Genomic DNA, 26,289 nt, shown 5'->3' with positions numbered 1-26,289 from the left:
CACACATCAATGGGCTCCTGCTGGTTATACTACAGCAATAATTTTGGAAAAATATGATTTTTAATAATTTTGGTGAATTTGTATGGGAGAAATCATTCAATAACTTCACTCTTATACTGTGTAGTGTCATCAAAACCATGTCACACATCAATGGGCTCCTGCTGGTTATACTACAGCAATAAGCTTGGAAAAATATGATTTTGAATAATTTTGGTGAATTCTTATTGGAGAAATCATTCAATAACTTCACTCTTATACAATGTAGTCTCTCCAAAACCATGTCACACATCAATGGGCTCCTGCTGGTTATACTACAGCAATACGTTTGGAAAAATATGATTTTGAATAATTTTGGTGAATTTGTATTGGAGAAATCATTCAATAACTTCACTCTCATACTGTGTAGTGTCAGCAAAATCATGTCACACATCAATAGCCTCCAGCTGGTTATACTACAGCAATAAGTTTGGAAAAATATGATTTTTAATAATTTTGGTGAATTTGTATTGGAGAAATCATTCAATAACTTCACTCTTATACTGTGTAGTGTCACCAAAACCATGTCACACATCAATGGGCTCCTGCTGGTTATACTACAGCAATAATTTTGGAAAAATATGATTTTTAATAATTTTGGTGAATTTGTATTGGAGAAATCATTCAATAACGTCACTCTTATACAATGTAGTCCCACCAAAACCATGTCACACATCAATGGGCTCCTGCTAGTTATACTACAGCAATACTTTTGGAAAAATATGATTTTGAATAATTTTGGTGAATTTGTATTGGAGAAATCATTCAATAACTTCACTCTCATACTGTGTAGTGTCAGCAAAATCATGTCACACATCAATAGCCTCCAGCTGGTTATACTACAGCAATAAGTTTGGAAAAATATGATTTTGAATAATTTTGGTGAATTTGTATTGGAGAAATCATTCAATAACTTCACTCTCATACTGTGTAGTGTCAGCAAAATCATGTCACACATCAATAGCCTCCAGCTGGTTATACTACAGCAATAAGTTTGGAAAAATATGATTTTGAATAATTTTGGTGAATTTGTATTGGAGAAATCATTCAATAACTTCACTCTTATACAATGTAGTCCCACCAAAACCATGTCACACATCAATGGGCTCCTGCTGGTTATACTACAGCAATAAGTTTGGAAAAATATGATTTTGAGTAATTTTTCCAATTTTCCAATCCAAATTTTGGATTCCAAGCAGGAATCCAAACAGAAAGACAAGTCCAACAAATTCATCGTTCGACGTTTTGGAGAGTACGATACCAAGATGGCACCAGAGGACAAAATCCTAAAGAGGTTTGCCATGGAGCAACAGGTCAGTCAAGTCTGCCTCCCACTTTGGAGGGGGAGGGGGCCTCCTGAGGAAGAAGATGTCAGGAGAGCAGCAGGAGGGTGGAAGCCAGAGGGCCAAGTCCAGGCAGGAGCTCATTGAAGAGCTGATCCAGAAGTCCAAACAGGTGAGCCACTCACACGCTCCTGACGATGGAAACACTGGACAGTCCAGCTTTGGGTCCACGCTATCCTTTCCGTGTTGTTTATGTTGGATCTGTATTAATGAAGACGGTCCACCTTGTAGACTCTCGTTAGAGGAGTTGGACCATGACAAAACGTGGTTTGCGGTTCAGATGATTCATCATCACATGTCTGTCTTCCTCAGTGTGAGCGGCAGGTGCAGCGGGAGGAGGCGCAGGAGCTGACGGAGAAGCTGGACCACGACTGGATGAGCATCCAGGCGCTCATGGCGCATAAGACGCCCAAAGTGGACCGCACTGACAAGCAGGAGGAGAAACCCAAGGTACAACCAGACCAGTAGGGGTGCACCAATATGTCAGCCAGATGTTCTAAGTACATCGGTGATCCGGCAATCACCATTTCATCTGCTTAATGAACAAAAAAGTTTCAGTTGCTGGATCAAGAAACATGGAGTCAGAATTGGCCCCAGGAAACCTGATCTATTTATCGCTAGATCAGTTTTCTTGGTTCTACTTTTTAATACTGTATAATAATTTAATGCAACAACCATTTTATTTGCTGTCTATAGTGTCAGTTGTCTTGTTCTCTTATGGAATATGCAACGTAACCAAAACGGCTACCAAAGTGACATCCGCCTTAAAGGAGAATTTTGTTTTTTTTTCACACTGTTTGTGTCTAAGGGACTCATCGTGACATATTCTTTTCAAATTGGTCGAGTACTCACCAAGATAGCCTTGTTTACAGCTCGAGCAATGTGCTCAAACAACTATCAGTGTAACTACACAGGGCAATCCTGCACCGCATCGTCAATACACGTTCAAACTGCAATAGTGTTTGGCAACATGGAAATGACTCTCCGGACAGAGACAATGGGCATGAACAGGCGAGGAAAGAGAGAGAGAGAGTAGCAGGGAAGCTTGCACTGTGTCAACACGGAGGATTTCACCTCTCGTCAACAGCGCTGTGCTGTCCTCCTTTATCTCTCTCTCCTCTCGCCTCTTCATACGCACATTTTCTCTGTCCCACAGTAAACCCCGGAGAATAATACTCATTGTGGAAAATCCCCTCATTTCACATTCCTCCCACTGCCTCCTCACTGCTTCCCTTCACTGCTCTCTGGATGGGCGGAGCCCGAGAGCTAATAAGGCCAGTCACATGACCTGTGGCAAATCCCTTCTGCTGCAAACCATAGTAGCACAAGCTGTGTAGTGACTATCCTGGGTCCAACATTTAGTCACTCAGCTGGGTGTAGGAGAGGTGTTTTTGACGCGCTTCAAAACATTGATGTCCAGGCGGTGTTTACAGTTTGGGTGAGAGGTTCCCATTTAATGATGTTTACAGGCAGCAAAACTATTCTGTTAACAATTAATAATACAGTAACTTGAATCTATTGCAATGATCCTGATAAGCGGTAAAAACCTGTGTGATCTCCCCATCACCCAAGCATGATTGCAAACCTGTGACACCTGTGCAATATAGACTTCACCAGCTCACCTGTCCACACTGCCACCCAGTGGAAAACTTAAAGTAGGCTAAAACTAGAAACAGACAGTGACATGAATGGCTCTTACACCGGCCCCTAATTGTGCACGCAGGCACAATTACATTAAACATATCTGTTTCTTTTCTTTCTTCTGAGTCAGATGTTACCAACACATGAGTCAATGTTGGGTCATAATCTTTGCCTCTTAATGCAGAAAGCGCTTGGATATATGGGCTACTCCAACTTAATGTCTTTGTCGTTGTTGATGTCATAGACTTCATACTCAGTCCACTCCCTTTGTGTTTTGTCCCTTTTAGATTTCTCCTTCTCCTTGTGTTTGTGCTTCACTTTATGCCACTGCAACACCTTGCCATCTGGGTCTGTTTTTGAGACTGTACTGTCTGCATTGGCGTTTATGTAGATGTCAGAATTCCTCTCATCCAATGTGTTGCTGTGGTCATTGTTGTTTTTCCTTTTGTTCGCTAGCATTCCCCTCAGTTGTGTTACTGAAAGAGAACTGCCATTTGACCATTCAGGAGATGAGACGGCCTTCCAGCCATCCGTCCACTGCTGTTCCACAAATGAAGGTGCTTGTTTCTGAAAGTTCAAGTTGTCATGGGAGGAGGATGCATTGAAGCCAGTGGATTCTGTCCAGCCCACTGCAGAAGAATCCTTCATATCATTTGAGTCCTTACCATCCTCACTCTCCATGTCTCCACAATCAGAGTCAGACATACAGCACTTGTCCTTGACTTTTCCAAACCAGACTTCCTTAGTGACATTCGTTTTACTCTCATCATTCTTCCAGCGATGCTTATCATCCATAGAGGGAATGTGTCCTTCCTCTTCCTTGTAAGTCCTTTTCCTTTCAAACTTTCTTTTGAGACTTTGAATGTACTGTTCATTTATGCACCAGTTGTTTGACATGTTGATTTCATCCACTTTAAGGGGTAAGTCCAACAGCCCCTCCAGTCTGGTGATGGATATCTTATTAGCATATATGGTTGAGCAGCTTCTCTGACAACAACCACTATTGCCCCTCAAAGGACCGTTGACGACCCACCCCAATAGGGTCCTCACGGCATAAGGTCCATCGCCTTGGCTGTGGATTATTTCCCATGGTTCCATAAGTTTTGGCACATTTGTCCCAATCAAAATTTCCACATCAGCGTCCAATTCTGGGATCCTAATATTTTTCAAATATTCCCATCTTGCAATATCTCGCTGAGTAGGTATGTTGTACTTTGAAACAGGGATTGTTTCCTGCGTGAATGTCTCTGGGAGCTCCACGAATTGGTTACTGTCCAATTTGGACACTTCCAGTCCTGTAATGATTTGACTTTCCACAAGCCTTTCCTGGCCCATAGTACGCAACAAAATGTTTGTCTTTGTACCCTGCAAATTTAGCTTCTTTATGAAACGGTTGGTACAAAAGGTTGCTGTACTTCCAGGGTCTAAGAAGGCATAGGCCTGCAGCACCTTATCTCCTTTCTTAGATTTAACCTGTACTGGCACAATGGAAAGGGTGCTGTCTTGATCTCCGGCCCCAGTACAACCACATGCCTGAACAGAGACAAGTGCACTACTGACTGACATTTTCTGGGGTTTGTTTATTTGGTCTTTGTTGTGGACATGCAGAATAGTCGGGTGTTTCAGATTGCATTCATCACACGTAAGACGACTTCTGCATTCCTTACTCATGTGGCCAGCCTTCAAGCATCCAAAACAGATCCCTTTTCCACTTAGGAATTCAATTTTCTCCCATTGAGAAATGTTATTGAGACTTGAACACTGAGATAATGGATGGGGTTCTTCACAGTAAAGACAAGATTCTGAGCACAACTCCTTAGATGTTAAAGGTGGACTTGACATGTTGTGCACTATCTTAGGGGTTACAGCATGATTGGTAGCTGCAATGGTTGTTGCAAAACTGCTTCCTTTGATGTTGCTCCTGGGTAGCGGTTTGCTCCTATATACGGCCTGGCTTAAGGTGCTTGGTTGTGCATCTGAAATGTCGCCAAAAATTGGGTGAGACAAGATTCTGACTTGGCGCTCCAGAAAGTTCACCATATCTGGGAATGTAGCCCTGCAGCCTCGTCGTTCTTGTATGTCACATGCGTTAGACCTCCATTTTTCCCGTAGCTTGTATGGCCACTTCATAATGACATGCCTCATGTTTGATGGGATGTTCATCTCCTCCATGTACTGTATCTCTGTCAAAGCATTGCAGCATCCTCTGAGGAACAGTGCAAATTCCTGCAAGGCCTGAGCATCCTCTGTTTTAACAACAGGCCATCCAAAGGCTTTGTCCATATAGGCTGTTGCTATTCTATGGTCATTGCCAAAGTGTTCTTTCAAAAGATCTTTTGCTCTTTGATATCCTTGCTGTGGTGTCATATGCAAGCAGCTTCGAACCAGCTCTCTGGGCTGCCCCCTGGTGTATTGTTCCAGTAAATACAAACAGTCTTGATAACTGCTTGTTCTCTGTTCAACACAATGTTCAAAAGTCCTGAAAAATGAAATGCATTGCAATGGGTCACCATCAAATACAGTTAGGTCTCTTCGTGGTAATGTTGCTGACATTTGCTGTTGAACTAGCTTTGTGGTGATTTCATTCTGCCTTTGCATGATTTCAAAAATGACATCCTGATCAACAGTGTTTCGCACTGGTGAAGTGTTCTGTGCAGATTGAAACATCTGTTGCTCCTGTTCAGCTACTGACCTGAGAGATACAGCTGTTGAGGCTGTGAAGACATTTTGAGACTGGTGAGTGAATTGAGTTGGTTGAGTAGGTGTGTGAGATGCTCCAGATTTTGCCTGCGCCTGTGACCCGAGAATGCTATCCTTTGCTTGTGAAGCCCCATATTGTACTTGATCCTGTAAGTGGGTTTGTGTATTTGAGTGCACATCACATATAGATGGGTGATGCATTCCAGTGTTTTGTTGTAGCTGTGGCTTGAGAGAGGTATCCTGTGCCTGTGAAGTTCCATGTTTTCCTTCATCCTGTAAGTATCTCTGTTTATTTATGTTTGATGGCACATCAGGTATAGATGGAACAGGTGGCGCTCTTGAGCCTTGATCCAAAGCTAGAGTATTTCCTTTTGGCACAAATTTGTTTGCCTTTGGGTTGAATTCATGTTTTTGCTCTTTCAATCCTTTGCTCACATAGGAATTCATTCCATTTGAATGTGCTTTGTCTCCAACATCACTGCCTTCCAGCACAGAAAGTCTTGCCTCGGCAGCGGCTAACAGTGTATCAAGCTCCAGTTGCTCCTTTCTTTTCCTCAGTTTCTCCTCTTCAGCCTCTAGTTCATGTTTCCTTTGCAGAGCGGCAGCTTGCACCATTAAAGCTGCTGTCTCTGCCTTTGCCTTTAAGCGTGCAGATGAAGCACTGGAAACAAAAGACCGTTTGCTTGATGTTTGAGACACACTGTCTTCAGGCTTAACTCCATCTTCACACTCAACTTTTGCATTTTCATCATCACCACCACCATCATCATCATCATCATCACCACCATCATCATCACCATGTGAAACTCCATTGTCCTTCAACCATGCTGATATTTCTTCAACAAACATATTATTGCCTTCCATTTTTGAATGAAACCATGCTTCCTGTACCCTCTGCTCCTCCTCAGGTGGAGGAAACCTGGTGAGCAATGCATTATGGAGTTCAGAGGCATTTTGACATAGGGTTTTGAACCTTTTCAGATTTTGTTGCACAACTGAGACATTTTCCTTTGATGCCAAGAGAGTGGTGGTTTTTGTCTTTATTGTGCTTGCCTTTTTGAAACTTGCATTCCTTTCCTTTTGAAGGTTTTCAATTATCATTGAGATTCCTTTAAATGTAGGCTTTCTCGTTCGTTTTTCAATCACATCACACTGCAATCCCTGGGACTCCATTTTCAACAGGACCAGAGTTCATATCAGGCATTTTCAACAATTGTGTACTTAACACGTTAAGTGCCAGAGCCGAGATAATTCGTCTTACATAATCCAACGCTTGAGTGCCAGAGCCGAGTTTACTCGTCTTACATAAACATTTTTTTTTTTTGACGGTGGGACATCAATCAACAACTTTTACATCTTCGAGATCACTATTGGAGCAAGATAATGTGTATAATCTATTTTACCGACCCACTAAGTGTTGACAGTGCTCCCCCAGACGACCGAAATCAAAGAAAAAACTGCCGCTGGAGCAAGCCGTTCAAGGAAATGGCGAGGCGATTTTACAGTAATCCATTCAAGACTTGTCTTGCCTGAGAGCGGCCGCGCACCGGCAGCAGCACACAGAGAGCGGAGAGCGATTTGCAAAATAGATTATACGTGAAACACACTTTGAAACACCTCAGAAAGGCCAGAATCAACATCTGCCCATCGCCCACGCATTCCCCGGCCCATCTTGACTCGCACAAGGAGCGTCCGCACGCAGGCAAGCAGGCAGGCAGGCACACAGGCAGGCAGGCAGGCAGCAGCAACGCGCTTCTGACACGCCCGCTGTACAGCCAGGAGGAAGGAGGAGAAGACACACGGAGGGAGGAGTTTGAATGAGAGGGGTGTTTCCTGTTGTTATGGAGGAAATTACTGTTCAAAACTATTGTTTAGAATGTCTGACGGTCTTACTGATGCCAAAAATGAATGGTTAAAGTGACTGTTTCACAAAAAGCCATTTATCTCTGAATAAATTTCCAGACGCTGAAACCATGCTGTACTCAACGGCTAATATCTACATAACTACTAACTCTGCAAACTAACTCTTTTAGACAGAGAAAGCACACATTCTATTAGTTATTTTTAGATGATTGGTGTTCATGAATTCTTAACAGAAAATAATCCTCGGCTGTTTGTAAAATGAGCCAGAATCGTCAAAAACACCCCTGGCACAACTTACCCACAGGATTGAAAACATGGCTGGCACTCAATGTGTTAAGAGAATAGGCGCTCCAACAGGAATACTGCGCTGTTTGAGGATTTGCGCACTGACCACGGCCCATGATGAGTTGAATGATAAACTCTTTCCTTCAAGTGAATTTGCGTTTGCATAAATCCATAGACAGTCAACAATGGTCTTGAATGCAGCACACCATAATCCTCAAAGCAGCCCCTTGCTGCATATCACTCCTTGACAAACAAGATACAGATACAGGTGTGTGCACTAACCAGACCTCCATTGCCAGGTAGTCAATGTCCAGCTCTTTCCTTTTCAGCCTAGTGATGGATTTGCCTTGATCCAGCAGACAAACAGTGCAGCCTTTCCACTGCTGTGATCCAGGTGTGTGTCCAACTGTCCAAATGACTCCCATTGTCCGTTTGAGATCCAGGTTTTTACTTATGTAGTGACTATCCTGGGTCCAACATTTAGTCACTCAGCTGGGTGTAGGAGAGGTGTTTTTGACGCGCTTCAAAACATTGATGTCCAGGCGGTGTTTACAGTTTGGGTGAGAGGTTCCCATTTAATGATGTTTACAGGCAGCAAAACTATTCTGTTAACAATTAATAATACAGTAACTTGAATCTATTGCAATGATCCTGATAAGCGGTAAAAACCTGTGTGATCTCCCCATCACCCAAGCATGATTGCAAACCTGTGACACCTGTGCAATATAGACTTCACCAGCTCACCTGTCCACACTGCCACCCAGTGGAAAACTTAAAGTAGGCTAAAACTAGAAACAGACAGTGACATGAATGGCTCTTACAAGCTGGCTGGCCTCCACTGGATTCCACACCTTCACCTTTGCTGTGTAAATGATTAGTAAGTTTTCCTTTTAGTTGACTTTGCTTTGGTAATTTATGATCATTGGTTGCACTGCTTAAGTTCCTTTAATAGTTATTTCTGTATTTGGATATTATATAATTAGTAATTGTTTGGAGTTAATTGTTATGTTGAATCACTATGGATTTATAATATGTTCTTTCTTTATCACCAGCGAACCAGCAGCATCAACAACATATGGTGTCACAATAAATATTACTGGTGTTGGAATCCAAGCCTCTGCTGTCTTCTGTCCTGGCCGACAGGCCATTGTGTTGGGCCCTACCTGGAACCAGGCCTTAGACCTGAGCTGCACCCACCCTCACCACCATTCCTTACAACTGATATTTTTCACTCATGTATAGAGTCGTTTCCATGTTGCCAAACATTATTGACAGTTTGAGCCTTCCCGCAGACGGCAAAACAAGCAGTTTTATTAGCGAACGTGTATTGACGATGTGGTGCAGGATTGCCCTGTGTAGTGACACTGTGTAGTTACACTGTGTAGTTACACTGATAGTTGTTTGGGCACATTGCTCGAGCTGTAAACAAGGCTATCTCGGTGAGTGCTCAACCAATTTGAAAAGAATATGTCACGATGAGTCCCTTAAGCCACTTCTTAACATGCAGTGGAATCCGTATTATAACCCGCTCTTAGCCGGTTGGCCTGCATGTTAAACAACAATTAGCCGGCCTACGCGCACTCCCGCGAGTCCGTATCATATTCATCTCGGTCGCCGGTATAGGAACCGCATTAGACACATACAGTGTGGAAAATAGGGTCCAGGTTGAAAAAAAACCCCGAAATTCTCCTTTAACTCATTGAGTGCCAGCCACTTTTGGAGAACGGACGCTCCCAGTGCCAGAGTTTCAGAGCGTTTTCAGTGATTTCTCGAGGCCCACAGAATATTATGTGATATTACTATGTAAACACTGAACACGCACAAAGAACGATGAGACTCTATTCTATCATCTGCAAAAAAAAGTTTATTGATCCCATTTTCCGTTCTTTAGTTATGAGCCGGAGAAGATAGCTTGATTCATCCAAAAAAAGCAATTTTTTTCTAGAAGCTGAGATAATTGGCCTTTTGTGAAATTAATCATTTCAAGCACATCACTGACTCTGAAGCTAATCTTTTCTAATGTAGTCACACCTCAAAAATAATTTCCTTCAATAAAACAGTTTAGGCCAGGGAATTTTGTTTGGCAGAATAATATTTTTAGCTACAACCAGCAGCGCTGGCCCCTGCGTGCGCTGCTGGTTGCAGCTTCTTGCTGGTTTTGATTTGCTGCTGGTGGGTATCGGATATTCTGGCTTGCGTTTGTCAATCCTGTCCTGCTGCCTGGGTCTGTCTGGGTGTTGCGTGCTGCTCTGCGTGCCCCCCCCCCCCCCCGCCCCGCCCCGCCTCGCCTCAACTGCACACTCCTCCTCCTGTCTGTGGTGGCTCTCTGCTGAGTTTGCTGTGCGCACAGTGAAGGGTGCGGAACAGCCAGGCTTTTTTACAGCGTTCCGCGTGTGTTTGTCACCGGCAACGATGCTTCCAGTTGAGAATAATAACAACTCCACGGTGTGGATGTGCAGATGTGCTGTCGCAACCGACACGGAGCGGCTCAATTGTGGGAGCAGATTGGCTGCTGCAGGCACAGCTGCAGTAACGTGCTTCAGCATATCGATGCATACGGATGCGATGGGATTTCCGTTTCCATAACGACTTCTTCTTTGTTTTTTCCTTGCCTTTCTGTTATGTGGAGAGCACTGTCGCCACCTAAGGGTTCTGTAAAATAGGTTAGACACATCCAATAGCTATAATATTTGTACATCAGAGGCAGAAGGCTTTGATCGACGCCCCACCGTCAAAAAACGCAATTGACGAACATGTCCGTCCTTGGCACTCTACGTTACTATTTGAAATGACGAACATGTCCGTCCTTGGCACTCAATGAGTTAAGGGTTTGACGTGTTGCATTCTGGGATGCTTTTCTGCTCACCACAGCTGTTGTTTTTCCGCACCATTATGTGTGAACTCGAGAGACCGTTGTGTGTGAAAATCCCAGGAAAGCAGCACTTTCAGAAATACCCATTCTGATGTTTCATGTGAACGTTAACTGAAGCTGCTGCCTGTATCTGCATGACTTCATGCATTGCAATGGTATACAAAGTGAAAAAAGGTGGAGCTACTTGGAGTTTTTAAGGCAATATTTAATACGAAGTATCTGTGTGCAAGCAGTTACAAAACAGAATATATCTTCAATGTTACTACAGTGTTAGCTGGGCGTCGGCCGCCGCACCTGTGTATATAAGGCAAATACGTGGCACAAGTCAGTTGGGATGACGTATGGTGGGCAGTGCTATGACATCACAATATAGGATGGGCCTTATTAAAGCAACGGAGGATAGCAACATCATACACCAGTAATAATAAATAGACAATAATGGTTGCAGCAGATAGATGTAGAAACAGTCTATAGGCTATATGCTATAAGTTATAGGCTAGGGAGGAAAAACAGGGGGGGGGGCACAGCAGAACACAACATATGGACCCGGGCAACAATATCATAATTAAATACAACACAATTAAATAAAGCACCCCAGGTCAAGGTCCTGGTTAAGTCCATGTGGGCTGACTGTGTTGATGGTATGAATCCAGCGCGCTTCACGCTGTAATAGATAATAGATAACACACACTGACCAGGAGAACAACAGATATCCCCCCCCCCCAATAAGCTCATAGCCTCTCTGGCTGAAATTAGTCTTGTCTACAACTACTTCGTCTTCAACGGGGACTATTATCTCCAGACCTCGGGGGTCGCTATGGGCTGCGCCGCGGCCCCCAGTATAGCAAATCTATACGTGGGTGCCTTTGAGAAAGATTTTGTATACAACCCCAGCGCTAACCCTTTCATCAGCTCTATCATCCTGTGACGCAGATACATCGATGACGTCTTCCTGATCTGGCACGGCTCATCCACATCACTGTTACAATTTCATACCCTGCTCAACACCTGGAACCCCCACCTCCGCTTCACCATAGACCAGCACCCCGACCGGATTAATTTCTTGGACGATATCATCTCCTGCCATAATGTTTAGGTTATTTGCTTAACAACTGGTGGGTCTTTTAAAACCCTAGGACCATAGGACTGACTTCTGAACCATGTTTATCTTCACAAGCGTCACAAACAGAGACTTTTCAGATGAGTGTGTATTTTATTTATATTATTTATATATTTTATTTTTAGAGAAGGTATTTATCCTGAACATCAGAATGCACTGATCCATCTGCTTTGCTCACATGCTGTGTCCGCTCCTCTCCCAGCCCCAGAGTGCTACAGTGACCTGGAGGATCTGCTCCACGGCCACTCCCCCAACAACCAGCGCCTCATACTGGCCAGGGCTCAGAAGTGCAACCACCCCAGCTTGGCTGTGGGCAACGAGCTCAAACTGCAGGTATGTGGAGCGCACATGTCAAATATGTAAAGGTAAAGTCCCACTGATTGTCACACAATGTGTGAAATTTGTTCTCCGCATTTGACCCATCCCCTGGGGGAGCGGTGAGCGGCAGCGTGCGCCGCGCTCGGGAATCATATGGTGATCTAACCCCCCAATTCCAACCCTTTGATGCTGAGTGCCAAGCAGGGAGGCAAATGGGTCCCATTTTTATAGTCTTTAGTATGACTCAGCCGGGGATCGATAACCGATATTTACCAATGTCGATATGATCTCTATAGGACAAATAAGCGTGACGTCACTTGACACCCAGAAATGTGGAACCCCGCGGCAGTTAATAGTATGAGTTGTGCCAAACAAACGTTAATATCTCAAAAACTATACACCACATCGCTTATATTTTGACATTCTGAGTGAGAGCAGAATTAGCTCAAGAGTTTGATGTATAATATATGCATGTCGTGTTAAAGTTGTGTGAACTGTCGCAGTTTTTAAAATGTAAACAGAGTCAAGCCGGCTAGAGCAGACACTCACGCCTCACGCCACTTGGGCTCCATAGGGTTCCATTGCCGTTGCCACCCAGTGACGCGGTTTGTTTACCAAAATGCTGCTCGGCTGATCCCTCGTATAAAAAACACATTTTTACAATAATAAAATTTGGTACATAGTGAAAAACGCATGTAAACACTGAATTGGAAAAAGTAATGCATTTCTTTATTTCCAAAACATTTGAAAAAGTCCATAAATCATAGATTTACTGCATTGTTTCCTCTCAATGTGAAAATTTTGGCTGATACCGATAACTGACTAACATCTGCCGATACTGATATGATCGCCGATATATCGTGCATCCCTAATGGATCATATCCTATATGTTTTGCAGTCTTCTGCTGATACCTGCAGCGCAGAGCGGCATCCAACCCTCTTGCATACTCACTTTCCTCCATTCTCCATAGTAGCTCTGGGAGAGCTGCCCCCCAGTGATGTCATCGGCGTCATCGGAATCATGTGGTTGCAAACAACCTATAGGCTAGCTACAGATCATAGTCACACATCTGATGGTGTTACTGGTTAGATAATAGGCTCGTTTGAGATGAGCAGGTTCTGCGCAGATTCGACCAGCGCCTTGCTTGGCCCGTTGCATGATGGTTAGAAAAGTTGTCCGACTTGCTCCGCCTGGCTCTCGTGAGAGAGAGGTGGGCGCAGGTTTGTCACCACATGAGTCAATGATATAAGCGGGTTGTGTCTACATGGCCGCTAACACAGTAAAGCCCAGAGGCTTAGTTCCATTGTGCTCCGTGGGGCTCGAACCCACGACCCTGAGATTAAGGGGCCCTTTACACGAGGACAGTTTTGTGAAAGAAACGACACAATAGCGTTTCCTTCACACCTTCTCCTTCACACCTTCTCCCTGTTTACATGAGCGCTGTTGAATTTTTAAAACGCCGTAATGTACATGCCAGGTCGCCAGGTGGCAGTGTGATCACCTTATTCTTTGCCCATGCAAGGACGTTCTGCATGACGTCATTTCGTAATCGTCTTTCCAGTTTTAAACGCGGAAGTAGAGTATGTCTACCGCAGTCATTTAGACTTGCCAAAAAGCTTTTTTCAAGCAAAAAAAAAACCAAACTGTTTTAAAGTTTTAATATTTGTCGGGTGAGAATGTAACATATATGTGACCAGTTTATCAGAATAACGCCTATTGGAAATCTTTAACGAGCAGCGAGGACCGGGAGGCTCCCGGTCAGCGCAGCACAGTCAGACTGTGCTGTCGGACTAGCTATCTGTCAAACCCTACTGTTGTAGTTAGGCTACTGGCAGTGAGAAAACACTGTCGACGTGCTTTTGTAACTAACGTTAAATGGCGACCGGGTACAGCCATCGGCCCCTCGCAGCAGTAACGTTATGAACATGTAACTGAAGTTGGCCACAGTGTAGCTTAATTCTGAATGTTGCCAAATTTCATTCATACTGACGTTTTATTTGGTTGCCAACTCGCGCACGGCTATGGCGTGTGTTGCCTGTGCAGGCACGTCAGAGTTCCTGAAATGAGCTGTCTCAAAGCGATTACATGGAGCGCTCAGCGGGGAGCGTCACCAACAATTTCAGTATCTGCATGACTTTATGCATTTTGGTTGTTTATAGCATAATAACATCTGATTTAATGTGATGAAAAAGTGAAATAATAAACAATTTGACTTTGGAAAATGAACCCTGTTTATTGACCTGACATTCTGTTACACATAGAGTAGCCTTCACCACAGTCTCAGACCAGTATGTTTATTGATATCATTCCTCCCGTGTTTTTTCTCGCCCTTCCCTCTGTGCTTCCCAGCTGGAGGAGCATGACCTGATGGTGAGGGAGCTGGGCTTTGAGATGAAGGTTCAGCCCTCGGAGAAGATGAAGACCCCGGAGGAAGTGGCCAGGGAGGAGAGGGAGCGGCTGCACAAACTGGAGGTCTGGAAACGCAACATTGTACCTATCCTGTTGTTTTGTGAACTTGTTTTCATGCTCCGCGTTATAGTAGGTATCTTCTGCCTTGTGATTTGGTTTCCATCCATGCGGTTATTTTCTCCAGGCCGACCGTCTGAGGAGGATGACGGGAGATGTGGGAGAGGAGAAAGCACAGAGTCAGATCCACATGTCTGCTGACGACCTCAACGATGGCTTCATCCTGGATAAGGATGACAAAAAGATCCTGGCCTATCAGGTAAGACGCAACATGTGATGTATTTGCGTAGTTTATCTATTGATCTACGATAGTGCTGGGTTAAAAAAAAAATCTGATACGAATCGATATTCATTTGAAAGAACTGCTATTGATTAATGAATCCCAATATTGATCTTTGAATAGAATGCCTTTTCCCCTGGATGCTTGAAGCTTTAACCCCATTAGACTCGCATGGTTCAGTTCTTAGTGCAATGAGGTCTCGTAAACATCTGTAAACATTCATATTTTTAATAATGCACCAGATTAGAGGGCTGCTTGTACAATTTACAGCATTAGTTCTTTGTGAATTTCATATCCAAGCAAAATTGGTCAAATCGAATTGAGACCTTGTGTAACAGAATCATATCGTCTCGGGAAATCAGTGGCAATACCCAGCCATAATCTACAAAATATCAGAATAATGATTATCTGTTAAAGAACCAATGTTTTCTCTGTTGTCACTTTTTTTATCCATTTATATGTTGATGCAGAATGAATTTAATTTTCTTTTCTTTTTTATCTCTAGGATGGAAAATTGAACATTGATGAGGGGTCAGAGAACAAGGATGAAGGTGAGGATGATGAGAAGGGGGAGAGTAGTCAGGAGGAGGAATCAGAGGGAGAGGATGACGGTGAAGATGCAGATGAAGAGGAGGAGGGCAGCAGTGAGGAAGAGGATGGTCACTCGGACCCGGACTCTGAGCGAGAGAGCGAGGATGAGGGGGAATGGACAGAAGGAGAAAGAGAGCGGCACCAAGCCACGAAAGAGTCTGACCACAGAGGAGAGGAAGGCCCAGCAGGAGGCGGCTAAGGCAGAGCTGCCCTACACATTCACTGGTAACTGCTGTCACACACACACAGATGTTCAAAGAACCCATTAGACCAGGGGTTTTCAAAGTCTGAGACTGTGGGCCTCCCCCCAGACAAAGCTTGGAAAAAGATGTGCCTCTCTCAATTCCTGGATGCCTATGGGATTATTGATCCAACACTCAACAATTGTGCCAATAGCCTGATATTGCTGTTTGACATACTTCAGACACCAAATACATAAAAAAGGTCTGTCTGAATGCATTTATTTGTTTCTGACTGTGGAAAAGTGGGATAAAACAAGTAAAATCCACAAAACTACAGTATCTCTTTAATCAAATCACACACATTTAGGCTATTCTATAGTAGGCTATGTGATCTCCTTTTGATAAATAATGTACGGTAGTAATATGTTTTCAATTCCATTCACTGAGCCTCCCCAGAAACTGCTCAAAGCTCCCTTGGGGAGGCCCGCCTCCCACTTTGAAAACCCCTGCATTAGACTGACTGATGTTGATCAGTGGCTGTGGGCATTGTGGTGTTTGGTACCTTGACATTTTTTTGTTTCCAATCCAGCCAGTCCTCTGGCTTGGCAACGTTAAAATGCTCCGGGGCAGAAAACTTGAGATGGGTTTGATCCTGTGGTGTTCCTGTCAGCTAGCAATCTGTAGCTAATGACTAGCAGCTAGCGATCTACACACTCTACTAATTAGCAGCGCTTACAGTGCGCCAACTGTCGCAAACCACGTGCCACGACCAATCAATGGTGTGACTTCAGTCACTCACATTCAGTTTGTAGGGCTGCCCTGCTGTTGCGGTCCAGCCAAAAATAAACTTAATAGCAGTCAGGTAAACAGCTGTAAATTGCTGTAGCAGGCCAGCGCAGGAACTCAAGCACACCAAGACATTTGCGTGCTAATTTGTTGCTGTGAATTTAATTTAAATTGAATTTTGTTAAAATGTTTGGAGGCTTATCATCTCCTGCCATAATGTTTAGGTTATTTGCTTAACAACTGGTGGGTCTTTTAAAACCCTAGGACCATAGGACTGACTTCTGAACCATGTTTATCTTCACAAGCGTCACAAACAGAGACTTTTCAGATGAGTGTGTATTTTATTTATATTATTTATTTATTTTATTTTTAGAGAAGGTATTTATCCTGAACATCAGAATGCACTGATCCATCTGCTTTGCTCACATGCTGTGTCCGCTCCTCTCGCAGCCCCAGAGTGCTACAGTGACCTGGAGGATCTGCTCCACGGCCACTCCCCCGACAACCAGCGCCTCATACTGGCCAGGGCTCAGAAGTGCAACCACCCCAGCTTGGCTGTGGGCAACGAGCTCAAACTGCAGGTATGTGGAGCGCACATGTCAAATATGTAAAGGTAAAGTCCCACTGATTGTCACACAATGTGTGAAATTTGTTCTCCGCATTTGACCCATCCCCTGGGGGAGCGGTGAGCGGCAGCGTGCGCCGCGCTCGGGAATCATATGGTGATCTAACCCCCCAATTCCAACCCTTTGATGCTGAGTGCCAAGCAGGGAGGCAAATGGGTCCCATTTTTATAGTCTTTGGTATGACTCGGCCGGGGATCGATAACCGATATTTACCAATGTCGATATGATCTCTATAGGACAAATCAGCGTGACGTCAATTGACACCCAGAAATGTGGAACCCCGCGGCAGTTAATAGTATGAGTTGTGCCAAACAAACGTTAATATCTCAAAAACTATACACCACATCGCTTATATTTTGACATTCTGAGTGAGAGCAGAAATAGCTCAAGAGTTTGATGTATAATATATGCATGTCGTGTTAAAGTTGTGTGAACTGTCGAGTTTTTAAAATGTAAACAGAGTCAAGCCGGCTAGAGCAGACACTCAAGCCTCGCGCCACTTGGGCTCCATAGGGTTCCATTGCCGTTGCCACCCAGTGACGCAGTTTGTTTACCAAAATGCTGCTCGGCTGATCCCTCGTATAAAAAACAAATTTTTACAATAATAAAATTTGGTACATAGTGAAAAACACATGTAAACACTGAATTTGAAAAAGTAATGCATTTATTTATTTCCAAAACATTTGAAAAAGCCCATAAATCATAGATTTACTGCATTGTTTCCTCTCCATGTGAAAATGTTGGCTGATACCGATAACTGACTAACATCTGCCGATACTGATATGATCGCCGATATATCGTGCATCCCTAATGGATCATATCCTATATGTTTTGCAGTCTTCTGCTGATACCTGCAGCGCGGAGCGGCATCCAACCCTCTTGCATACTCACTTTCCTCCATTCTCCATAGTAGCTCTGGGAGAGCTGCCCCCCAGTGATGTCATCGGCGTCATCGGAATCCTGTGGTTGCAAACAACCTATAGGCTAGCTACAGATCATAGTCACACATCTGATGGTGTTACTGGTTAGATAATAGGCTCGTTTGAGATGAGCAGGTTCTGCGCAGATTCGACCAGCGCCTTGCTTGGCCCGTTGCATGATGGTTAGAAAAGTTGTCCGACTTGCTCCGCCTGGCTCTCGTGAGAGAGAGGTGGGCGCAGGTTTGTCACCACATGAGTCAATGATATAAGCGGGTTGTGTCTACATGGCCGCTAACACAGTAAAGCCCAGAGGCTTAGTTCCATTGTGCTCCGTGGGGCTCGAACCCACGACCCTGAGATTAAGGGGCCCTTTACACGAGGACAGTTTCTGAAAGAAACGACACAATAGCGTTTCCTTCACACCTTCTCCTTCACACCTTCTCCCTGTTTACATGAGCGCTGTTGAATTTTTAAAACGCCGTAATGTACATGCCAGGTCGCCAGGTGGCAGTGTGATCACCTTATTCTTTGCCCATGCAAGGACGTTCTGCATGACGTCATTTCGTAATCGTCTTTCCAGTTTTAAACGCGGAAGTAGAGTATGCCTACCGCAGTCATTTAGACTTGCCAAAAAGCTTTTTTCAAGCAAAAAAAAAACCAAACTGTTTTAAAGTTTTAATATTTGTCGGGTGAGAATGTAACATACGGTATATGTGACTAGGAGTGGGCTATAAATGGGTCATTTCTTGTTTTGCTTAGGTCTCAGTTTTTTTGTATTCCATTTGCCCTATCTCAACATGAAATGACAAGATTTTTGGCTTCAGGTCCAAGAAAAAAGTGTGCAGGGCACAAATCCAAGATGACTACCGTTTTCCCTGAAAAATCACATTTCACAACTTTGTCATTTTTGGGTCTTTTTACTTGGTTGTGGTGTCTAACCCTATGTTTTGGGGGTCAAGCAATCTATTTATGCATCTAGAAGTAGTCACAAACCATCATATATTGAGTTAATACATACTTTTGACCAGATTTACCCTTCTTTACCTCAATTTTGAACCATGCCCGTAGACCTAATATTTATAGAAAAAGATTAAATTTGACATACCATAATAATATTAATAGCAACCCTACACTGCTAATTATTACCAACATTTCACAACATTTAACTTATTTCACTACAAAATACTGTATGGTGAATTTTATTGTTAAATAGGCCATCCGCTGTCATAAGTCAACATTACTGTAATCACATGAGGGAGATGGGAAGACAACAGCACAACCCTAGCACAACAGTTTGACTTGATTCTAGAGGAAGCTGGGGTACAGAAGTCATTTAGCCTCTACAAAGAGAGATGCTTTACTAGACTTGGATACGAGGCAGGTGCAGTCTATGATTGCATTCCCTACATCAAACAGCTACTTGAGACACTGCTAAATAATCTTCTTGTTCGAGCATGCAACATTTACCTTGAGAATGACTTCATAATAGCAGGATTCAAAGCACTTGCTAATTTTACGTACAGGGTGACAATGCCCTTCCTCAACTGCGTTGAGATAGCAAGCCAGGATTTGCTGCTTGACATGCTTCCCAAGCTCTGCAGTGACCTTGCTGACAGCTGAGAGCCTAAAAATATAAAAATGGAAGACAATGCTCCACAAAGTGATCTCGATCACCTTCTTCTTGGAGAGATGTGTGTCCAGGCCGCGAAAGGAGTGGAATTGCAGCGCAAACATGAGTATTAGGATGTTGATCCTGATGCTGCATGAGCAACTCCTCTCTATACACTGACTGCAGACCAATGGAAAAACCTGCCCACAAACAACCTGAATGCAGAGAGGTACTTGACCAAGTGTGGATATCTTGCTGCCCAGTCAGCCCAACACTCACATAGGATGTTCAAGGCAAAGGGGATCAAAGATGACCTTTATGCTAACAGATAGACATGGCAGTGAAGTTGAGCAGTCAACCACATCTGTCCTTAAACACCTAGATGCAATGGAAGTGACATGGAGTAACAAACAGAAAGAGAAGAAGAAACGGGTTGAGAGAGAACCTGCAAAAGAAAGTGAGGGCCAATGATTTTGTTGAAAACTTCTTGTGAAGTGCAAAGAACATGGAGGGCCTATTTAATAGATGTAATAGGCCCTATTACATCTGTCACTACTTAATGAAGTGAAGGCACTTGTCCTTATGAAGTCACCTGAGCTGAAGGCTTACTTGAGGCAAGTGATCCAATACCAGAGAGTTATCAGAAAAAGAGATGATTGAGAACCTAATTGTGCTCCTCGGGGATGATTACCAAGCTGAGGTGGTATTTCCTTGTGAGGAGGAGGAGCCAGAAAGGCAGAGGGGATCTCTCAGGAAGAACCTATGCTCCAGCCCAACCAATTACTTGCTGTCATTTGGGATGAGGGTATATTGGGTTTTACCTGGATGATAATGGGGATGGAACCTTCCGTGTGGATCACCTGATGCACGTTGGTACCGGAGATTAAATTTGGCAGCGACCACCTGGCACTGATGACATCCAGGACACTATCGGGCAGCAGATTGTGCCTGTGGCAGTTTCAAGAGCCTGGGACTTTATAGGAGAAAACTGTTATGTTTTAAGCAATGCCCCTGAAATTGAACATAATGTTTATGTTTAGTGAACTATGCTAATTAAGGTGAAAAAATAGGTAAATTTGGTCAAAAAAGGTATTAACTCAATATCTGATACTTTGTAACTATTTCTAGATGCATACATAGATTGCTTGACCTCAAAAACATAGGGTTAGACACTAAAACCAAGTAAAAAGACCCAAAAATGACAAAGTTATGGCTAAAAATGTGATTTTTCAGGGAAAACGGTGGTCATCTAGGATTTGTGCCCTGCACACTTTTTTCTTGAACCCCAGGCCAAAATTTTTGTCATTTCATGTTGAGATAGGTCAAATGGAATAAAAAAAAACTGAGACCTAATAAAAATGACCAAAAAAGTGTTTTTGACCTCTGTATAGCCCACTCCTAATGTGACCAGTTTATCAGAATAACGCCTATTGGAAATCTTTAACTAGCAGCGAGGACCGGGAGGCTCCCGGTCAGCGCAGCACAGTCAGACTGTGCTGTCGGACTAGCTATCTGTCAAACCCTACTGTAGGCTACTGGCAGTGAGAAAACACTGTCGACGTGCTTTTGTAACTAACGTTAAATGCCGACCGGGTACAGCCATCGGCTCCTCGCAGCAGTAACGTTATGAACATGTAACTGAAGTTGGCCGCAGTGTAGCTTAATTCTGAATGTTGCCAAACTTCATTCATACTGACGTTTTATTTGGTTGCCAACTCGCGCACGGCTATGGCGTGTGTCGCCTGTGCAGGCACGTCAGAGTTCCTGAAATGAGCCGTCTCAAAGCGATTACATGGAGCGCTCAGCGGGGAGCGTCACCAACAATTTCACTCTGGAGGGTGGTTTTAAAATGTGTCGTTTCCTAAGCGCAAATTCGCCGTCGCCGTCTTAACGGGCACTAACGATAAAATAATTCCCCGTTTCCATAGGAAACCGTCCTCGTGTAAAGTGCCCAATTCCACCGCAGCTAGTAGCGCGGTCCCGCTCCGCTCGACTCGATAAATGGTCTCATCCCACCGGTAAAACCCGGCCCAGCCCGGTTAGATTTGAGGCTGAGTCGTGCTACTTTTGGTCCCTGCCTCGTCGGGGTTCTATTCTGCGAACCCGGGTTCATACGGTGACGTGAAAACATTGTAGACGACTGATTGGTCAGGCAGAATCGTGTTTACTGTCTATCCTACTGACTGTCAATGCAGCGCTGCATACCAGTTTAGTGGGGGCTTACCTTCTCTTATATTATGTTATTTCCATCAGTCTTTTGTGTTGCTGCCTTCGGCGCTGGTGAAATAAAATCGATCTCCTTGCTCAGCTTTAACATGCGCTCCTCGGGAAGCCCTTTGTAGTTGCCTCTGCTAGGCCGCAGGCCAAGCCGCGGGTCTTGCCTGTTGAGCTGCCGCTAGGGTTCTCCTCGTAGCGCCTCTCCCGTCCCCGTCCCCGTGCAGTGCATGCATGTGAGTTTGAGTAACAACAAAGTGATATCCATTCTCCTAGCCGATTGTCACATTTGCCCATGTACACTGTAGGTCATTTAGAGGCACCAGTATTTCATAATCAGTTTAAAAGTTCCGTGTATTGATTTCATTTTAACGTTATACTTATAGCCTACTTCGGCAATGGGCGGAGGGCAGATATGCGGTCCCATTGACGACCAGGTGTGGGCGGAGGCAAGTAAACTTGCTATGGAAACAGAGTCTATATCAAGTAGAGCCGAGTAATACCAGATAGAGTGGAGCTGTACTGTGCTGTTATATGTGGTGGAAATGAGCCATAAGAGTCTCATGCTCTACCGACTGAGCTAGCCGGGCTGCCCTGAGTTCTTTACAGTGCACTAGTGTGCCTGCCTGCAGCCCCCCCCCCTCCCCCACAGTCCATTCATAGTCAATGGATGTCGTCAGTGTGTCAGGCTCCAACACGGTGCAGCAGGGGGCTGTGTGAAAAACATGCATCAGTAGTTAATCAATCATCAATAGTGAGAGAGTACAGCAGGGATACTCAACTTGCTTTGCCCGGGGGCCACTTTCGTGAAATGATAGAAGGCCAGGGGCCAGTTAATAAACAATCAATATAAATTTTTCTGTAGCGGATTGTAGGTGTCAGACGGAGTTTAGTCTGACAATGTTGTGCACACCAGATAGTTACTTAGGTTAAGAACATACATAAGTGCCTAGGTAGCGAGCAGACGGCGGTATTTGACAATTTAGCAGCTAAATCATAGATTATTGAAACATATTCCATATTCCAGACTGAAATGCTATAACAGAAGTGTGAGTATTGGCCAGAATGACATGAACATTTGGACACTTATTCAGCGGGTATCTTGCATGTTGCGTTCAGGTGCACTGTAAAAAAAAAAAATTGCAATTCCATCGGGGGCCACACAGGGGGCACCCGCGGGCCGCATGTGGCCAGTTGAGTATCACTGGAGTACAGGGTGATCCTACTTTAAGGGGATGCAACCTGACGTCATGCTGCAGCTGCCAATCACCTGGACACACACACACACACACACACACACACACACACACACACACACACACAGCTCTGCTCTGTCTGTTTCACTCTCGTCTCTTCTTATCCTCTCTCTCTCTCTCTCTCTCTCTCAAAAGTCGTGGCTTATGTGACAGGTGTCAAGGGTCAGAGGGTACACTGTCACACGCTTTTTGGTTGATGATGGTTCTGAAATGTCTTGTTAAGGATGGGCCAGAAAGTGAGTTTTGAAATCCAGAAATGTGAATTGATTTCATCCACCCAGGCAGTGGTTAGAGGAGGCCATGAGAGAAAATGAGCCTGGATCGTGTTTCATCTTCACCAAGAGTGACCTGCTGGTGAGTGTATGGATGATTTTTGATCACTTGCAATGAATGTTACCAGTTTTTTATATTTTCGTTTGAGCAGATTCTATCATTTTCTGCTTTGACCTCATTGTCTTCTCCTTCAGCCCTCAGAGGAACGGCACATGACAGAGAAAGACGCCATCAGGATGGCAACAGAGATGCAGGCAGAGTTTTGGGCTGTATCGGCCAAATCGGGTATGCTCACTCTCTTTTAGTCTCATAATTAAGTTACATTAAATTAAGTTAGGGAAGGGGGGGGGGGGGGGTGCTTTAATCAAAGTCTGACAAATTAAAATCTCCCGGACCAGAAGTCCAGTGAAATTATCTCCCTCAAAACACATTTTGAATTGTGATGGGCTCAAATTAAATTTCCACACATCTCCTTCTTTCAAATAGCCTAAGTGAATATTTTTATGATATGAATGTAATATAGCATACCTGGTCTTTTTTTTAATTATTATTATTTATGGACTTTTTGTGCATAATTGTTTTATGGGGTATTTTCATACTAATCATGAGCCCAAAATGTTAATTCATACAACTGTTTAACCTGCACCACGCTCTTCAACTTTTATTGATTACATTGTATCGTGGTTGTATCAAATCATGAACCCAATATCGGGTATATTTCTGCCGTGAGTTCTCACATGACATACTGTACACTACCAGTCAAAGGTTTGGATGTGGTCCATGAGTTCTGTTCCAAACTGTTTCACTAGAAGTTGTAAATCAGAAAGACCACATACACATACAGTCACCTAAGTGATGTCACATGCCACAAGCTTCCAAGAGCTATGTAGTTTTTATACCAAACTAACCCCTACGTTTCAGTTTGACATCAAACTGCGACTTTCTTTACATGCAAAGTTATGTTTTAAATTGACAAAATTAACGTTGGCACCCCGTGGCCCAATTCAAACGGGATCAAAAAAGTAACCTTATTCTCCATTCATAATTTTTTCAGCGCTGGTACAGGGAGAAAGCAGGAAGTGACGTTTCACTTTGGCTCTCTATTGGGCTAGTGGCATTCTCTTCATCTCATGAGACCTTAAATCATATTAAATATAATCAAGTAAGCCGAATCTCAAGAACTCTTACTTTAATTTATTCTCTATCACAGATGATGTGAAGTGTGACGATCTTTGATGATGTGAAGTGTGATGATCTTTGTGGCTGTTTGTGTCACCAGGATCGGATCGGGCCAACCTGGAGCAGACCGCTGCCAAAGACACCAGCAGAAACTGCTGCTGATGAGAAGACTGTTACTGTGAGCTTCGGCTGTGGAAAATAAAGTGTCTGACCATCTAGAACTGGATTGTCATGTGCCTTTCCCCATCACCTTTATTACAAGGTACAAGGTACATGGTCAACTTTATTATCCCACAAGGGGAAACTCAGGTGGTAGTCATACACGTCTGTTGCAGTAAATGTCGTGTACACACTGTACACACCATATACACATACACATAGCCACACACATACACACGCACGCAATATCAAAAATATAAAACTACGACAATATCCTACATAGGTTTAAAAGTTACAAGTGCAAGTGCAAAGTGCATTCTGAGAGTGCATTGAGCACATTAAAGGTGCAGAGACTTTTAGAGATTACACACAGCGGCATACAATATCCAATACAGTATATACAGTCCGAACAATGTACACAGTTGGATCAATTATTTATTGTTTGGCGCTCTGATTGCCGTTGGCACAAAAGATTTACTGTACCTGGTTGTTCTGATTTTTCTTTGCAGAATTCAATTCAGAACTCATAAAAAAACTGCCATGTATTGTGGAGATAGGTATTATTAGGGTTCAACCAATAGGAGCTTCTGAAAGCCGACACAACATCAATATTTTTGTATTGAAGCTGCTGATTGTTTTTATTATTATCCTTTTTTCAAAGCCCGATACCCCCCCCCCCCCCCCCTCCAAAAAAGTCCAAAACCTTCAACATATGCAGTGTTTGGCCAATCATTATATTCTTGGCAAGGGGAAAAGGCCTCTGAAATAAACCATGTTGTTGCATACTTGTGTGGGATCTGAATCGGTTCAGGTTCATGTCTTCCCATAGACAACCAGTGTAGTATTGATCAATTCTACATGTGGAATCTGTATTCCAGGGGTTTTCAAAGTCCACAACTGTTATTTGATCCCATGGCCAGTTGGCCACTCAGCAATTGAGTCAAGATAGCCTTTTATTGCTGTTGACATACTTCAGATACACCCAATACATAAAAGAAAAGTCTGTCTGAAGGCATATATTTGTTCTCCAAAACTACTGTATCTTTGAACTATCTCTTGAACCAAATCACACACATTGAGGCTATTCTATGTGACCTTTGATAAGTTATGTATAATGTCATATATTTTTCACTGCCATTCACTGAGTCCCCCTGAAACTGCTTGGAGCCCCGTGGGGAGGAGGCCCGCCTCCCACTTTGAAAAGCCCCGATGTAATCAATCAAACTGCATCATATAATCATATCAGAGGTGGAGCACACTGACTGGACCACATCCCATTTGTAATAAGTCTAGTCTAAGCTCCATACAGTATATTGATGTAATAGTGTGCGTGTTATATATTTGAATCTTTCATTGATTACTTTCATGATAATATTTGTTTGTTTATACAGTTTTGTTTATTCTGTGGAGTTTTGTCTCTTCCATTCATATGTGTTGATTTAGCTCCTGATACTGTAAAGGTGTCATAAAGGATTATACTGTATATGAGTTTGAATCATAAATGTTTGTCTCCGAGTAAGAAAGGTTTAAGTCTATATGCTGCTCAAAGTATAAACTGGACAGAGAAAT

General features: G+C 43.5%; 1 protein-coding gene across 1 annotated transcript; it reads left to right on the top strand.

Moving 5' to 3' along the window:
* Positions 1 to 1,404: 1,404 nt before the first annotated feature.
* LOC310771695 (nucleolar protein 14-like) lies at positions 1,405 to 23,687 on the top strand (the record flags this gene model as incomplete). Its single annotated transcript, XM_083631930.1, has 7 exons — positions 1,405 to 1,491; positions 1,692 to 1,829; positions 14,529 to 14,651; positions 14,773 to 14,904; positions 15,462 to 15,741; positions 16,935 to 17,065; positions 23,577 to 23,687. 7 exons carry the CDS (start codon positions 1,405 to 1,407, stop codon positions 23,685 to 23,687), a joined length of 1,002 nt encoding a protein of 333 aa, XP_083488056.1.
* Between the last annotated feature and the right edge of the window lie 2,602 nt (positions 23,688 to 26,289).

This window comes from Poromitra crassiceps, assembly GCF_964638095.1.
Source record: "Poromitra crassiceps genome assembly, chromosome: 2".
Taxonomy (NCBI): Eukaryota; Metazoa; Chordata; class Actinopteri; order Beryciformes; family Melamphaidae; genus Poromitra; species Poromitra crassiceps.
The sequence above is the reverse complement of the archived record's forward strand: the minus strand, read 5'-3'. Positions and strand labels throughout refer to the sequence as shown.